Source organism: Ranitomeya imitator, chromosome 6, assembly GCF_032444005.1.
Source record: "Ranitomeya imitator isolate aRanImi1 chromosome 6, aRanImi1.pri, whole genome shotgun sequence".
Classification (NCBI taxonomy): domain Eukaryota; kingdom Metazoa; phylum Chordata; class Amphibia; order Anura; family Dendrobatidae; genus Ranitomeya; species Ranitomeya imitator.
In genome coordinates this window covers 399794364-399812869 of record NC_091287.1, presented here as the reverse complement: position 1 = coordinate 399812869, position 18506 = coordinate 399794364, and the positions used below count along the sequence as shown (strand labels likewise).

At 45.6% G+C, this 18506-nt stretch overlaps 1 protein-coding gene across 1 annotated transcript; it reads right to left on the bottom strand.

Moving 5' to 3' along the window:
* Nucleotides 1-4104: 4104 nt before the first annotated feature.
* On the bottom strand, nucleotides 4105-16901 carry RIOK3 (RIO kinase 3). The gene is made up of 13 exons (XM_069731201.1): nucleotides 16189-16901; nucleotides 13190-13311; nucleotides 12874-13019; nucleotides 12682-12789; nucleotides 10240-10349; nucleotides 9686-9829; nucleotides 9473-9600; nucleotides 8334-8516; nucleotides 7008-7167; nucleotides 6264-6344; nucleotides 5910-5999; nucleotides 5033-5140; nucleotides 4105-4797 (listed from the first exon to the last, which is right to left on the bottom strand). The coding sequence occupies exons 1-13, from the start codon at nucleotides 16225-16227 to the stop codon at nucleotides 4690-4692; spliced, it is 1527 nt and encodes a 508-aa protein (XP_069587302.1). The 5' UTR covers nucleotides 16228-16901; the 3' UTR covers nucleotides 4105-4689.
* Between the last annotated feature and the right edge of the window lie 1605 nt (nucleotides 16902-18506).

Genomic DNA, 18506 nt, shown 5'->3' with positions numbered 1-18506 from the left:
CTTGAAAATGCTGTTGACGAATGGAAAGGCGAAGGAATTTTTGCAGAGGGCAAGCAACCCAAATGTCGATGGATGCCGGAAACTGCACCTTTTTCTGTGGAAGTAATGGCTGAGCGGAGGACTCTATCCAAAGAAGGAGGACCATGTCAAAGGTTGTTAGAAGTTTGAGGTCCAGGGTCGATCTTACTTTTCGTTCCCCTGTTTGGAACCAAGATCCCTTAGATCTAGACTGTGCTGGACAATCCTTATACGATCCTTTGTCAGTCTCCCGCTCAAAAGATTTGATTGGCCAGTTGTTGCTGGTGTGAATCAAGGTAGTTAAGGTCTCCAGACAGGAGACCATTGCTCTAGCAATCCATGCGGCCGCTAGGGAGGATAGAGCGCTGGACCCGAAGCCGCAAGACGGAACGAACCAGATTTGCTATCTGACAGTCCGTGGTATTTTTAATTGATGACCCATCAGGTAGGGATTCTGGTAGGTATACCACAGGAGATTCTACCCGGTTAAACTGCCCCATGGCAGAATGTGCGGCTGCATCCAGCAGGTCATAGTCTCTTGCTATCTCCTCTTTTCACGGTGCAGAGATAAAAATTAGGAACCCTCGATCCATCAACCTCTTAAAAGGGAAGTGGAGAGGAATTGTCCGCCCTCTTGCATCATCCACTAAATAGTGGTGATGCAGAGGGGGGAGCTCATACGCCAAAAAGGGTGCCTCTATATGTCCACAGAGTTCAGGTCTCCAGGTGGACAGGACAGGTTGTCTGGCGTTAGGCCTGGATGCAGAAGAGGAAACAAGGAGACGACACTCCGTGTGCTCGTCTGTTGATGGTGTGGGGAGATCGGTGCCCTTTAAAGGACCCGTCGCCCTTAAAAAAAAAAAAAAAAAAAAAAAAACAGGCCAGGCATGGCATCCCACGTAGAGGCTTCTGTCCAGTGAATCGCTTATCCAAATTGAATGGCAAATGTTCTCGAGGGAGTTTAGTCTCTGAAGCTCTGGCAAGGTCAGGCAATATCCAATCCATATTCAGAGCCTTGCTGTCATCAAATCATTGGTGAGGGAGCAGGAAACGAAAAACTTCCGTTTTCTAGATGCCTGTATGTTTCTAGAATACTTGCGGCCCCTGCTAGCCGACGGCTCCCATGTAGGATAGGGACCATGTATATTGGTCCTGCGAGCACTCCAAACAGAGAGGGTACACAGAGGGATTCAATCTCTTGGTCAGAGAACCATGGATTGGTCAGTGAAGAAGTCCACTGAGGGGAACTAGAGCAGGGGTCCCCAACTCCAGTCCTCAAGGCCCACCAACATGTCATGTTTTCAGGATTTCCTTAGTCTTGCCCAGGTAATAATTGCATCACCTGTGCAATGCAAAGGAAATCCTGAAAACATGACCTGTTGGTGGGCCTTGAGGACTGGAGTTGGGGACCCCTGAACTAGAGGATAAAGCTGGGGTCGGCGGCAGAGGGCTCCTCGGACTGATCAAGCGCCCTTAAGACCAGGGAATACTGGTCATGCACCTTTAAGGCCAGAGAATACTGGTCATGCACCTTTAAGACCAGAGAATACTGGTCATGCACCTTTAAGACCAGGGAATACTGGTCATGCGCCTTTAAGACCAGGGAATACTGGTCATGCACCTTTAAGACCAGGGAATACTGGTCTTGCGCCTTTAAGACCAGGGAATACTGGTCATGCGCCTTTAAGACCAGGGAATACTGGTCATGCGCCTTTAAGACCAGGGAATACTGGTCATGCGCCTTTAAGACCAGGGAATACTGGTCATATGCCTTTAAGACCAGGTACTTCCTTACCCGGGTACTGATGTAGAGTCGATGTGCCCCTTTAATGCAAAAATACTGTCACCCCAGTGTGAGCTGGCCGGGTGGACCAAGATGGCCACCGGGAGTTGCAGAGTTGATAAAATCTCGCAGAGAGCGAGAAGTGCCAATTTGGGGGGCGGAGCCACAGACACGATGTTGAATAGGCCTAAGCCGGGGCCTAAATTTCTGTAGCCGGCGGAAGTCACCAGTGGGTCGTTCCAGGCAAGACTTCCAGGATGCGGCCTACAAATCGGCCGAAGCCGGGGGCTAAATTTTTGCAGCCATCCAGACCGTTACCTCAGAGAGGTGGGCCACAGGGAAGTGGCTGAGGCTGCCTGTCAGCATGTGAATATCCCTCTGAAGATGAATCCACTCACCATTGGTGCGCGTCCTGGCATGGAGCCGCCGCGGATGTGGGTTTCAGCGCTGTTCTGTGCAGCATGGACGGTGCATGGATAAGCCTCAATCCATCATCCGTTTGTTAGGGAGGTGGAGAGGACCCGTCCGCCTCCTTGTGCCATCCGCTTTCACAGTGGTGGGACAGTGGGGGCTGCTCGGACGCCATAGAGAGGGGCCTCTGTACAGCCACGGAGTTCAGTCCGGGTGGACAGGGCCAGTTGTCCGGCATTAGGCCTGGCTCCAGGAGAGGATACATGGAGGCGACACTCCATGTGGTCGCCTGCTGCTGGTGTGGGGAGATCGGGACCATGAAAGGAACCGTCGCCCCCTGAAGTGAGCTCAGGCATGGCTTCCCACGTCGCAGGAGAGGGTACGGGGAGGTATACTCGCCGTGCTCGCCTGTTGATGGTTCGGGGAGATCGGAACCACGAACCGTCGCCCCCTTCACTCCGTTAATTAAAAAATAAAAATTTACAGAAAATTAAACAATAAAATAAAAATGTTGGGGTCTGAAACAGACCCATGTGCCTCCTACAGACACTAAGCAAGAACTGGTTAGCTGAGAGCCAGCAGGAGGGTATATACTGCAGGGGAGGAGCTAACTTTTTTTGTATCACTTAGTGTCAGACTCCTATTGGCAGCAGCATACACCCACGGTCTGTGTCCCCCAATGAGGCGAAGGAGAAATACCAGTGCCTGAACCGACAGTCTGGGCCTGGGAAACCAGTCATCCATTCTTCAGGTATGTCTGCAAAAGGTTCACCTGTCAAGGACAGGAAACCAACTGATGCGTGGGAGAGGTACCGCCCTTTTATGCCTTTAGGTTTCCTGTCCTTGAAGGGCAGATCCCCTCCTTCGTGGTGCTGTCATGGGTAATTGATATATGTTATTAATTAACTATTTTGTGTGAAATAACTGATTTAAGGACATAAAATTGAAATTTTGAAAAAATGCTTAATTTTCAAAGCTTCCGATATTTTCACAAATGCAAGTCGTATTGAACAAATTTTACCACCATCATGAAGTAGAATATGTCACAAGAAAACAAACTTAGAATCAGTGGGATCCGTTGAGTGAATTGTCAAAGTGACAGTGGTCAGAATTTAAAAAAAAAATTGGCTTCATCAGGAAGGTAATAAGATTTGGGGTCAAAGGGTTAAAGTACATTTGACTTTAATCAAAAACAGACATGTTGCCATGATTTTGGGGGGCAGGAACCAAAAACAAGGTGATGTGAACAGGCTAATATATTTTCATGGGTGTTTTGTGTGTGAATGAGATATATGAATGAGACATAAGGCTAAGCTTTACACACCCTGCAGAGGCTCCATTTGAAGCTTCATTTGTGAAGGGAAGATTTCCAAGAAATATAGGACAGCATGCAACATTTTTTTCCTAATATAATGATGGTATTTGGTGGTCCCCACAAGTCTATAGGGTGCCACTGGTGTGTCCTCGTTTCTGGTTTTCTGTTCCTTTGATAGAGCATAAAGCCAGAAATAGTAACAGACTTCCTTGTTCGTGAGCTTGTGCACGGCCTTCACACACAGATTTTCTGTCTTCCACACCTCAATCAGGTCATGATTCTGTCCATCAGACAGAACACTGGGGACAATTTGAGGCGCTCACAATTACCTCATAGTAGAAATCGAAGGAAATCCTGAAAATATGACCAGATGGGAGTACTTGTTCTGGGAGGAAATTCCAGATTGTTGCAGGCAAAAGAAGGGCTGGGGACAAGTGACTGCAGCAGTCATATGGCATCTGTGCCAGAAGAGTCTCCTAGTCTAATCTCCTAGCTTGGACAGCACAGACCACTGCAGGGAAAGCAAGGAGACCAGTGAAACCTCTACAGAATATATACAAAAGGAAAAGCCACAACATTGTGTGTAAGAGGTTTATTTCTCAATCACTCTACAAGCCTCATACACAAATTACTCCACACACAGATTGAAGCATACATTGCCACATAAAAAGCTACCTGCTTCTGCAAATTACCTTTTAGAATGAATGCAGTTACTCTACCTAAATGTTTCTATTTCTTGGTACACGGTGGACATGTGTCAGCTTCGGTAAAAGACCACTTCAATGACAGTAAGCACATTGCAAGATAGGCTATCAATAAAGAGGTGAAGACGACACTTTATGCGAGCCCCCTATATGTAAAGGTCTCTACTGATCCCTTTATCAAAAGCCACTGTAAGTATGAGTCAAGCATTTCATCTAAACTTTAAAAACACAGCATTTTCTGCTGCTCGAGCCATCTCAGTCTCACTGTGTTCAAGCCACACGTTAAAAACATGATCAGGAGTGTTGTCCTGTAGGGAGCACACTGATCGGGTTCAGCTCTTCCAACCTGCATTATGCAGGGAGATTACCTGCTGCATTAATGCTGTATGGACACAGCAGCCTATTTTCCTTTCCTTTTTTTTTTGCTTTTATTTTAAAAAGCAGATGCAGCATTGGGGTTATTCATCAAAGATGGGTGGAGGGCCGTCATCATCCTTCTGGAACATCGCAATCTTCTTTCCATGATTCTGGACGTGATCTTCATTCGCTCGCTCCAGAGCTTCAATCTAGAGGGACAAAGCCAAGGTTTTTAGAAGACCCTATACTTTTCAGTTACAACAAGATAATAAATACCCTAAAAATCCAGAATATCCTCCAATAGCCATATACAAGCTGGTCGCATATAGTCATAATGACAACGTTGCATTCTGCCAATATACGCCAAAGTCATTGGAGCTCAGAATTTGTACTAGGAGGGCCTTAATGAAAATGATAGCTTCAGTGGGTTGGTAAATCATTTACCTCTTCCATGAAATCTACTTGATTGTCAGATGTAATATTTAGTCCGGACACCATATTAAAGAGCTCACGTTCATTGGGCGTCTCTGAAACACCACATTTCTGGAAGAACTATTTAGAACAAAAAAACAAAAAACGAACATGATTATCACTTACACAAGCCAGAGTCTTTCCTATGTAAGAGACCAATTTTACTTTTACCTCCATAATTCATCACTTCACTACAACTTACGAGACAGATACCCTATACTGAAAATGAACCTGCATTACACGGCACTGACAATATTCATAATGGGCCCAATGTACTGAACTAATGAGATTTGAACTCACCGAGTCAAAAAGACTCCCATAGTAAATCTCAATCTTCCTCCTGCCACTAGATTCGGAGTTCATTATCAGTTCGGTGTCTTTACTCAGACAGTCGTGGAGCAGTGCAGCTTCAATATGCAATCAGATGGTGTGAAAATACACAACAAACCCTGGGATGAATTCTCCATTTCACAGTTTTCTTACAAGCAGTTACTAGATTTAATCACCCCTCTACTGCTTTAGGTAAATTAGTAGGATTCTAATGATCCTTTGGCTTTTTCTCATTAAGACCCCATTAGCAGTCCCCATTAGGGGACTTGCCTCTAGATAGTGACTCCATACTTCTCGGAGAGACTGCATCAGAACTATGCAATTCAAAGGAACATGCCATGATTGTTAAATAAATTCATATGGAATGCTTAAAAAAAAAAAAAAAAAAAAAAAAAACAACAACGAAAAGCAGATTGCTCCCCCATGTGTATGAAGTGCTAAAAGCACTAAAATAAAAAAGTGTTAATTACAGTGCATTAACTATCAAAGTAGAAACCTCTCCAGTTCCAGCCCTTCTTACCTGAGAAACGTTCCTACAGTCTCTGTACAGAAATCCCAGCCCGTGAGGGTGAGTGGGCTCCACAGACTGACTCACATCAATAAGCCATACCTACAAGGGAAGAGACAAAGAAGGTATGTATAGAAATGTATTTCCATCATTGACCACAGCATCTAAGACTAAACCTCATCCCAGCCCTTAAGAGTAATGTGTCAGCTGTACTGAACAGCCAGCACTCACAAGTGATGGCACGGATGCAACATATAAGAGGGTAAAACCATATATTAAAACCTGACAGGCGAGGGCTTCTCTGTGAACAAGGACAAAAATCTCTCTCCATTTAGCACGTGACATTTTACTAAATTGGATAGTTACCTTCCCATCATTCCACAACATGTTATATTCACTCAGGTCGGCGTGTACAAGGTTGCACTTCTCATAAAGCTGCTTCATCATCTTCAAAAAAATAAAAAATAAATAAATAAGAGGATATGTGTACAAGAGTGCATTTTGCCCATGGACACACACATGCACAGACCCATTCACTTGAATGTGTCTATGTGTGTGTCTGTCAGTATGTGTGAAAACGGTCTCCACACGTACAGGAGACACAGACGTGTGAAATAGCTCTTAGACAGCAATTTCACACAAGATATCTCCCATTTCAATACAATGGTTATAATGGCTTCTCCTTGGGCTTCCACAACAGATAAATCATGGTATAGATTATATTTTGTGCAACATACTAATAACTAGATTTTTTTTTTTCTTTAAATGTATAGGGTATGTTTTTTGGCACCGTTACAGTTTGTTTGGGCCTTGGTTAAAGGGTTTATTCACAACTCTGACCACTTCTTAAATACGGTTTTCCCCAGTGAATACTGTCGGACTGATGTGCTATATCAATGTCACATGATTGCTGGGAGTCTCGATATAAGCATTGTTGGAAAGGCCCCAGTGTGACAGCAGAGTATGTTATTTTTATTTCACATTTCGGATACAGAATTAAAGAAGGGGTTGTACAAGTAGTGGACCCCTTTAAGGATAGGTCAGCAGTTCCGAATGATCCCTTTCATTATACCGTAAATTAGGTAAAACCTGTAGAATGTGGTTACTTACAGCGAGAACCTGGTAATAAGCTGTTTTGGAGTCCTCCAAGCTAAGTTTTGCTTCTTTGAGTGTTGGGGCAGGTATCTGATCCTTTCCAATAAAAGACATGACCAGAACATGCTTCTTCAACATGACGACTTCTGGGCAAGGAATACCAGCCTTCTTCATCCTGTGCAAAGGATTATTTAACATAAAAACACATTGACTCATGCAAAGACTCATCATGAACAACATATACTGTTAAGTAATACATTCTTCTTTCAGCAGAGCTCAAAACTACAGCGGCTACACGGTTTAAAGGGCTTTTCTGAGAAACCCATTTATGGCCAACCCTTAGAATAAATCTTTAAAGGGAACCTGTCACCCCGTTTTTTTCAGTATGAGATAAAAATACCGTTAGATAGGGCCTGAGCTGTGCGTTACTATAGTGTATTTTTTGTCCCCCGATTCCCCACCTATGCTGCCGAAATACCTTACAAAAGTCGCCGTTTACGCCTGTCAATCAGGCTGGTCTGGTCAAAAGGGCGTGGTCACAGCGCTGTTTCTCCCCCACAGCTTGCTTATCTTCCCGTTGGTGGCGTAGTGCTTCTCGCATGCGCAAGTGCCGAATGCACTGCGCAGCTGTAGAAAAAGAGCGCGATCTGCGCTATTCAGCGGTTTATCGGTGGGCAAGATGCGAACTCTGCTTCAGGAAAATGGCCGCCGCAATCTCCATCTGCGCACGCGCGGCATCCCGCGGCCATTTTCCTGAAGCCCCAGGAAGCAGAACACTCCATCTGCGCACGCGTGGCCTCAGGAAGATGGCTGCGCCCACCGAGAAACCGCTGAATAGCACAGATAGCGCTCTTTCTACAGCTGCGCAGTGCATTCGGCACTTGCGCATGCGAGAAGCACTACGCCACCAAAGGGAAGATAAGCAAGAAGTGGGGGAGAAACAGCGCTGTGACCACGCCCTTTTGACCAAACCAGCGACTTTTGTAAGGCATTTCGGCAGCATAGGTGGGGAATCAGGGGACAAAAAAATACCCTATTGTAAAGCACAGCTCAGGCCCTATTTAACGGTATTTTTTATCTCATACTGAAAAAACGGGGTGACAGGTTCCCCTTTAAGGGATTACTCCTAATTCTTCCCACTCCAAACCAGCCGCTACACTGATGTCTCCACCACTTGCTAACCACTATACTGGTTCACTGTTCACTTAGGAATTCAATTTAAAATTACCCCCAAAACTTTCTAGAGCTCCACACGTCACCCTATATATTTAATCCCAGTCACCCCCATTTCCTCAGATAGTAACCTCTATTCCCATGGTACAATTCAATTCACTGACATACCTCTTCAAGTTATGCTTCTCCTTTTCTGCCCACATGCGGATGATTTTACGGGGATTGAGCTTGCTGAAGCGATCCTTGAATCTATAGTCGTCCTTGATGTACTTATCCCTGTTCTTGAACTCATTTAAGGTGGTCTTGAAAACCTTGAGGGCGCACTCGGCAGGGACTTCTTGATCTTCCATACTGAATAGGGAAATAAATCGATATAAACATTTCTCATATCAGGACATGAACTCTAGTTAAGTCTGAAAGTCGCATGAAATTTTATCTAGGCTTTCATCCACTCACGAAAAATAAAGTCGATGATTATAATCAGTCACTTCACACTAGGATACAATATGAAGTACCTAGAGCCCACTTGTCCAGGCTCCGCACCGTGCAGAACATGGCACTTTTAGGCTATGTGCACATATTGCGGATTTTGCTGGGGATCCGCAGCAGATTGGCCGCTGCGGATTCACAGCAGTTATCCATGCATTTACAATACCATGTAAGCGTATGGAAAACAAAATCCGCAGTGCACATGCTGCAGAAGACACCATGCGGAAACGCTGCGTTGTATTTTCCACAGCATGTCAATTCTTTGTGCGAATTCCGCAGCATTTTACACCTGCTCCATAATGGGAATCCGCAGGTGTAAAACCACAGGTGGAATCTGCACAAAAACCGCAGGAAATCTGCACACGAGTCTGCAACGTGTGCACATAGCCTTATACCCTTACAGTGGAGCAGTAGTGTGCATGCCTGACTGAAGCTCCTTTTATTCTTTGTAGGATTGCAGAGTTTGACAGTCCTAAACAGAATAAATGAAACGGCAGCAGAGAATGTGCACCACAGCTCCATTATAACAAGGGATAACAGTCGGACCCCCTCCAATCCATAAGTTATCACTGATCGCAGATGAGAACCTCTTTTACAATATAAACCTTTTGTGATTTTTTCCTTTTTAAATAATTAAAGCAAATAAACATTTTTCTCTCTCTTCCTAGACATGATCTGTGCACAGGTGGTGCTAAAGATGGTGGGTTTGGGTGTTATTATCTATTGTCAATGATGAAGTCTTATGTTCCCCTGCTTCATAAGACCTTTGATAGAAATCCTCCATTTTCAGAAATCACACATTTATTCAGTTAACATACCTTCCTCCACTTGCATGAAAAACAACAGATTCTTTCCCAGTGCTCACACAGCCATTAATGGTCTCCAGAACCCCAGCGTTCACCATCTTGTATAACAGCAGTCTGGTCTTTGGGTCAACTACTTTCTCCTGCACCACAAGGCATGGTAAGGTTAGGTGGAAAAGCAGCAATATCCCAGCAGAGCCCCTTCCCAAAGCAGGCAGGCCTACTTACAGCAGTGGACACTTCCTTCTTGTCGTGCAGTCTCGCACTCTTACGCTGCTCAGAAATCGAGTGTTGCTTCAAAACATTAAAAACTTGGTTGGACAGTTTCAGATCCATCCCAATTCCATCTCCAACCTGAAACTCTGGAGCAAACTGGGAAAAACAAATTGTTGAAGTGTTAAAGCAAATACCAAAATTGCAATATACAAAGAAATACCAGCAGCTTGAGAAAGTGTTATTCTTCATGGAATTTTGAGTAGGTTTATTAAAAAAAATAAATAAACACATTATCCACTTTTCCCTAATCACTCAAGTCTCAGACTTGTCTGTCAGCCGCTTGCCCTGTTAACACATTGCACACTACAGATCGCCTTTTCTTCCCATATGTGCTGGCTCGACCTGCGGCAGAGGAAACACCAACCTGCAGTGTCAGTGTGCGGTTTTCAGAAGACCAAATCATTTTGCGACAAAAAAGTGTTTTTTTTTTTGCATTAAAATATTGTTGTATTCTAACCGATTATTAAAACTACAATATCTATGACGACAGCTACACAATTACTTACATTTTCCATACGTGCAGTATTCTTCCTGCCACAAACCACTTCATCATGTTTTGTTGTTATGTCCTTCCCTTTCCCTGTGAATCCTCTCTTTGGTGTGGTGGTGGGCTTATCTACAGACAAAAAGTAGGGTCTACATAAATGATGTTTCATTAAATGGAATCTGTCACCAGGTTTTTGCCACCATATCTGAGAGCAGCATAATGTAGTAGAGACCCTTATTCCAGTGATGTCACTTACTGGAACGCTTGCTGTGGTTTTGAGAAAATCATTAGAGGACTGGTAAACCTGCTCCCATGTAGTCCAACCACTCTTCCACCACTGATTGGCAGCTCTCTGTGTACACTGTGCATAGGCAGACAGCTGCCAATCAGTGATTTGAACAGGGTTACACAAACCTCAGCATTCACAGAACTGATATCTGCAGCAAAGAAAACAGTGATTTTATACAAACCACAACATCCCAGTAAGTGACATATCGCTGGAACCAGAGTCTCTGTGCCTACATCATGCCACACTCACATGGAGTAGCAAAAACCTGGTGACAGAATCCCTTTAAAAGAGGTTCTTCAATTTTCTAATTATGGAGCTACTGAACAACATTATCATACACAAGATCCTCCAAAAAACATGTACGTTTGGTTGAGCAGATAAGTTTAATAGAATGGGCAAGAGGAACAGGTGACTGACAGCTCCTGGAAACCACACAAAGGCTTGGGCATGTTGGAATACTTTTTAAAGATCCTCCTTCCCCCACCTTTCAAGGGCCATGTACAGTTACGTCCATATATTTTTGGACAGACAACATTTTTCTAATTTTGGTTATAGACATTACCACAATGAATTTTTAAACAAAACAATTCCGATGCAGTTGAAGTTCAAACTTTCAGCTTTCATTTGAGGGTATCCACATTAAAATTGGATGAAGGGTTTAGGAGTTTCAGCTCCTTAACATGTGCCACCCAGTTTTTAAAGGGACCAAAAGTAATTGGACAGGTTCAATAATTTTAAATAAAATGTTCATTTCTAGTACTTGGTTGAAAACCTTTTGTTGGCAATGGCTGCCTGAAGTCGTGAACTCATGGACATCACCAGACATTGTATTTCCTCCGTTTGACGCTCTGCCAGGCCTTCACTGCTGTGGTTTTCAGCTGCTGTTTGTTTGTGGGCCTTTCTGTCTGAAGTTTAGTCTTTAACAAGTGAAATGCATGCTCAATTGGGTTGAGATCAGGTGACTGACTTGGCCATTCAAGAATATTTCACTTCTTTGCTTTAATAAACTCCTGTGTTGCTTTGGCTTTATGTTTTGGGTCATTGTCCATCTGTAGTATGAAACGACGACCAATCAGTTTGGCTGCATTTGGCTGGATCTGAGCACACAGTATGTCTCTGAACACCTCAGAATTCATTCGGCTGCTTCTGTCCTGTGTCACATCATCCATAAACACTAGTGACCCAGTGCCACTGGCAGCCATGCATGCCCAAGCCATCACACTGCCTCCGCCGTGTTTTACAGATGATGTGGTATGCTTTGGATCATGAGCTGTACCACGCCTTCGCCATACTTTTCTCTTTCCATCATTCTGTAGAGGTTGATCTTGGTTTCATCTGTCCAAAGAATGTTCTTCCAGAACTGTGCTGGCTTTTTTTAGATGTTTTTTTAGCAAAGTCCAGTCTAGCGTTTTTATTCTTGATGCTTATGAGTGGCTTGCACCGTGCAGTGAACCCTCTGTATTTACTTTCATGCAGTCTTCTCTTTATGGTAGATTTGGATATTGATACGCCGTTCTCCTGGAGAGTGTTGTTCACATGGTTGGCTGTTGTGAAGGGGTTTCTCTACACCATGGAGATTATTCTGCGATCATCCACCACTGTTGCCTTCCGTGGGCGCCCAGGTCTTTTTGCATTGATGAGTTCACCAGTGCTTTCTTTCTTTCTCAGGATGTACCAAACTGTAGATTTTGCCACTCCTAATATTGTAGCAATATCTCGGATGGTTTTTTGTGTTTTCGCAGCTTAAGGATGGCTTGTTTCACCTGCATGGAGAGCTCCTTTGACCACATGTTTACTTCACAGCAAAACCTTCCAAATGCAAGCACCACACCTCAAATCCACTCCAGGCCTTTTATCTGCTTAATTGAGAATGACATAACGAAGGGATTGCCCACACCTGTCCATGAAGTAGCCTTGGAGTCAATTGTCCAATTACTTTTGGTCCCTTTAAAAAACAGGGTGGCACATGTTAAGGAGCTGAAACTCCTAAACCCTTCATCCAATTTTAATGTGGACACCCTCAAATGAAAGCTGAAAGTCTGAACTTCAACTGCATCTGAATTGTTTTGTTTAAAATTCATTGTGGTAATGTCTATAACCAAAATTAGAAAAATGTTGTCTCTGTCCAAATATATATGGACTTAACTGTATATGGTAGGGTAATGTGCCTACCAGCCTTGTAGGGGTCATGACGGGTGTCCTGCCAATCCACTTCATCTTCGGAACTCTCACTTTCTTCACAAGCATGAACTTTTCTATAGTTTTCAAAAGATATGGAAACTAGGAGAAACAAGAAGAAGTTGGTGTTATTTTACTAGCTGCTCGGCCGCCATCTCCACATACACAACGCTCATCTCCCCTTACCTTTACTGTCACCATTAAACTTCTTCTCCTCTCTCATCAGCTGAGCATCGTACTCCTTGTCAAACTGCATCTGCAGCATCTGAGCCAAAACTTCATCACTGGATGTATCAATGTTGTCAGAAGTCAAGAAAGGTCCGCCATCAGAACTACAGCATGAGAAACGTGCAGCCATTAGAGGTCATATGCACAAGTAACCAAGTAGAATATTCTTTTTCTTGACCATAAAGGAGGTCACCGTGCAGCTTCAATACAACAAAACACGGAGGGATTGGATCACTGACCGCTGGCCACTCCTGAGGTCAGACATGTAACTTACATGGCTTCTGGTGGGAACACGTGGCTCTCTTCTTCCAGCTGAAGTTCTCTGGCGAGCTCCTCGCTCATGACATCTGCCAGGGAGGACTGCTTCGTTGGTGTTGTAGGTAAACCCCAAGGGCTCTATAAGAGAATGATGAACAGTAGTTTAGACAAACTGGGAAGCATCAGCATCTCACTGTACCTTTATTAGGCCACATTCACACAAGAAAGTGAGTCCATCAGCTGACCAGATAAGGAGCCATCCCACAGTAGCCATGCCCACCCACAGAAAGCTGCAGGACTGAGTCTACGACTATCAAGTGTGAATGGTACTAAGTGGGACAGATAGGGGGTCATTCACAATTGGTGGCAATTGGATGAGGGAGTTCTGACCTTGAAATGTGGGATCTAACCTTGAAATATACTCTCTTAGAAAGAAGAATTGGATTCCAGCACTTTGGCCTTGATTGATTAATAAGTTTAAGCTAGAATTCTGGTGTAATAAACACTTCTAAAAGATACTTTGTGTTGCGTAAAAATATTGTATCACAAAATAAATTGGACTTGGCATTTTCACATCACTTTCGGCCAACTCTGTCAAAGTGAGTGGAGTCAGAGTGGGACGGGGCAAGGCAACAAATCCATCAAAACTGCCGCATCAATTACACCAGAAAGGTTAATTTGACTGGGGTAACATTTCTGATAAGCTGTCAATCACTGATAGGACCGCTCACTGAACCAGAAGTAACACAAAGTTAATAAATTATTTAAACATGGGTCAGATTCACTGAATCTATTCTCACAAAACTATATACCAATATACTCCGTCCCCCCGGCTCTTAACATGGAGCCTGCAGACTGAGCTGTGTCTCATGGTGACTGGTTCCTTTGAATGCACAGGGAATGCCATTATACCAATCACTGGCTGGAGAGGGTCAATGATGCGAACCGTCACCTGCAGAGGGGAGCTTTACTATGTGTGCAAATAGAAACCTGAGGAACGGGCAAAGGGGCGCAGGGTGAGAAATCAATGGAGGGGAGTATTGCCTCAATTTATCCTACTCTGAACCCAAAAAATACATAAGTCACCTACAGAATCCCCTTCAATGGAATAATAGCACTGGATCTCTCCAAAGTCTCTGACTACTTTGCTACATGTAACAGTAAACTAATCATGAGAACGCCTCTGCCATCATTTATACCCAGTTGGCTCTTTCTGGCACGGTGCCCTTTTCCAATATGACTACCGGCCCCTGATACAGTAGAGAGTGTGACTCGCTGAGGCCAGTTCAGTCCTGTCATCCCCAGTGACCCATCAGGTGACAGTAATGGCGTTATCTCCTCGGTTACTCGCTGTACTGACACGGTCAGACACGAGATCGATGGCTCCGACACTGACCGTCCGGTGTGCACTGTATCCAGGCACTCACATGCTGCGGATGCTATGTGGATACACAGCTGCTATTAATGATGTATATACGGTTATCTGCGCTGTATGTGACAAGTAAAGAGGTTTCACATTTGCGTTTTTTGCGCTAAAAAAACACAAAAAAGCATGCGTTTTTTCCTATACTTAACATTATAAACGCATGCGTTTTTTGCAGGCGTTTTGATGCGTTTTTGCAACGCATGCATTTTTTCTCTGCATGCGTTGTATTGCAGAAATGCAACATGTAGTAATTTTAGCGGCGTTTTTTTGCGGCAAAAAAAAAAACCCGTATTGATGTCTATGTAAACGCATGCGTTTTTAAGCACATGCATTTGCATGCGTTTTTATAGAAAAACACAAGAATACACACTGATAAGCGGGATCCTAACCCTAAGGGGAGTGTGTGCTAGAGTGTGTGCTTTAGGGTTAGGATCCCTAGGGTTAATAGGGATCCTAACCCTAGGTATTTCTGTTTATAGTGGGTTTTCCGGTTGATTTTGATGATTAGCAGCTGTCACACACTTATCATGCGTTTCAAAAACGCAAACGCAGGAAAAAACGCTTGTAAGCGCGTCAAAACGCCGCGTTTGTGTTAAAACATGCAAAAATGCATGCGCCTAAAAAACTCAGCGTTTAAACGCGTTTTTGCACCAAATGCGTTTGCGTTTAAAATGCTGCAGATCAAAACGCAAGTGTGAAACCAGCCTAACTGATGGAAGTGATGCTCTTAGATGGGGGGAATAAAGACTTTCACTTGGCTCCCTTCACTGCCATTTATTCTATATCATATGCTCCAACAGCTGAGTGCTTACACACCCGTACATTATACTGTATGTACATTATATACACACCCGTACATTATACTGTATGTACATTATATACACACCCGGCCGGTGTGGCTGACGAGCCTCAGTAGGAGGCATTAGTCACAGCACCTCCTGCCTGTTACCTGAGCCTCTCTACACGGATGAGGAAACCATTAGTCCGGGTGAGACGAGGGTTCGGTCACTGAGGTCTACGCCGGACATTATACCCGTATCCGGGGGACCGCCAGTCACTAGCTGCGGACCCCCGGATCTGTAACACTGGACATTCAGCTTCACAGGTACCAAGAGGGAGACAACGAGGAACGGCCGGAGTTTAACCCCTTGCTGACAGCCGGTTCTGCCCTTCCAGCATTAGCTCAGCGCCATGACGCCCCGTCTCCCATAGGTGGCGCTGTGAGGACTTCCCGTGGACTGGGGGAGGTTTTCATTGCCAGGAGATTATGAAATCGCGTTTTATGCTGGGTTTATTCTACAGGATGAAAATCCCAATCTGGGTCACACAGAGCAGAACAAATGTCAGCGGATTCTGGCACTTTCTGCCATAAAAAGTGAAGGGTTTTTAATTATTTTATCTGTAATAAGACATTTCTTTTGCCGACAGAGTAAATACGTGCGGCCCCCAGCCAAGATCAGTGCGGCACAGAAGGCAGGCCCCCGGGGGCTGTGTGTGGGAGCCGATGGCTCGCCGCGGCACCGGAGGGGCACACCGCTCACACCCCCTCCCCCTCGGCGGAGCGGCCCTGCTCCCGGGACGCCACTTACCGGCCGGGTTTCGGGTGTTATGATCCCCACTTGCTCCATCTTCTCATTCAGGCTCGGGCTGGTGCAGTGTCGCGGATACTGGCCGGGTGTGAGAGCGGGAGATCGCGATATGCCGGGACTTGTTGGCGAGGTATGGTCCTGATGTATTCTAGCACGGAGCACGACAACAGAGGAGAGCGATGTATCGGGACTGTGATAACCGACAGCCGGGCTGACAGCTCCGCAACTTCACGTCTCCTACCGGTGACTGACTGACTAGCGCGGAGCCTGCTGGGAGCTACAGACGGGACCCCGCCCACAGCCGCCACACGTGACTGTGACAGCCAGTGACGCTCACGTTCTCTCATCGCTGAGGAATGTCAGCGTCAGCCGCCAGAGGGCAGTGCGCGCCATACCGGCCGCGTGTGGGGTCCGCTAGACAGCGCTCACCTTCTACCCCTGCGCGCAGAGCCTGAGGCTGCGGTCACTCATTGTACGTGTAGTCACACTGTAGTGACGAGGTAGCGGCCCCGCAGCGCTGAGAACTGGCTATACGTTTAGTTTTTAAAGTTAATATGGCAGAGAAGCTAAAGCCGGGCTCTATAACAATGGCTGCCGTGCGGACATAGTAGAGTCAGTCGTGTTCTCTGCCGTCCACTGTGTCAGCAACGGACTTTACACTGTAGCGCACAGGTGGTTGCTATAGCCACTGCCAGCCGTGCCCTGGTGACGTCACCGTGTCCGCACGCACAGGCCCGGTGACGTCACCTGACAAGCAGGTTTCTTGGTGACAGGCTGAGGCGTGTCCTCACCGTGCGGCAGACGTGTCCGGACTTGTCCTCTCACTAACCGCATTGTCTCTTTATACTTTCCTGTTCTTGCAGTCAGTACATGTCCATACGTCACAGCAGCGCGGTGTCATGGAGGCCGCCCGCTCTCCTGTCATTGTCGCTGAGTATTCTTCATACATTTACATGGGTCACTTTGCTGTCTAGAAAAGTCAGGTCTTGTCAGTGACTGGGGTTGGTCGCATCTCTAGGCCTCTTTCACACTTCCGTCGGTACGGGGCCGTTGCAATGCGTCGGGCCGACGGACATTGTGATTTTTTTCTACGACGTGGGCAGCGGATGCAGTTTTTCGATGCATCCACTGCCTAGTCTGCAGTCCGGGGAGGAGGGGGCAAAGTTCAAGCCACGCATGCGTGTTTGAAAATGGCGGACGCGACGCACAAAAAAAGTTACATTTATCTTTTTTGGTGCCGACGGTCCGCCAAAACACGACGCATCTCTCGCACAACGTGTGGCAATCCGTCACTAATACAAGTTTATGGGCAAAAAACGCATCCTGCAAGCACATTTGCAGGATCCGTTTTTTCCCCTAAACGACGGATTAAAAAAGACGGAAGTGTGAAAGAGGCCTAAGCTTCCAAATCTGCACAGGATCCGTCAAGACGTTGAAATGACGGATCGTGTGCAGATTGTGGAAAACGTGTGCGCTGGGCCCGTCTTTCTGATGGACCCGTCGAGCCTATGTGCACCTGTTGTGTGTGCGTCATCGCAGCAGTTTTCTGCATTCTCAAAAAACGACGGATTGTGACGGGAGCTGAAAGACGGAAGTGTGAAAGAGGCCTAAGGCTACTTTCACACTTGCGTCGTGCGCTGCACGTTGCGGCGCACCGACGCAAGCAGTGAAAGCGCCGCACAACGGAGGCAGCGGATGCCTTTTTCCAGCGCATCCGCTGCCCCATTGGGAGGTGCGGGGAGGTGGGGGAAGAGTTCCGGCCTCGCATGCACGGTCGGAAATGGCAGACACAGCGTAGCAAAAAACGTTACATGTAACTTTTTTGCTCCCGGCGGTCCGCCACAACACGGCGCAACCGACGCACGACAGTTGCGACGTGTGTCAATGCGTCGGTAATGTTACTCTATGGGGCAAAAACGCATCCTGCAAACAACTTTGCAGGATGCGTTTTTTTCCCCTAAACGACGCATTGCGACGTATTGAAAACTACGCTAGTGTGAAAGTAGCCTAAGACTGCTCTTTTTAATGAGCTGTATCTGACCTGTGCTGCGGGCTTCAAATCCGCAACATGTCAGGTTTCCCCATAGAATTACAATAGATGTGGAAAATCCGCAGGTAAAAGATGCACAAAAATACATACAATCCGCATGTGACTATAAAGGAAAGAAGTAGATGAAACAATGTAAAGATGAGGGGTATCCGACAAACCAGACTTCTATTTTACCTCCAAATTTTTTAAAAAAAAGAAAAGACCCTTCCACAAGTACACCCCCATGGTGCCACTATTGACACCCGAGACACAAAAATGTTTCTTCTGA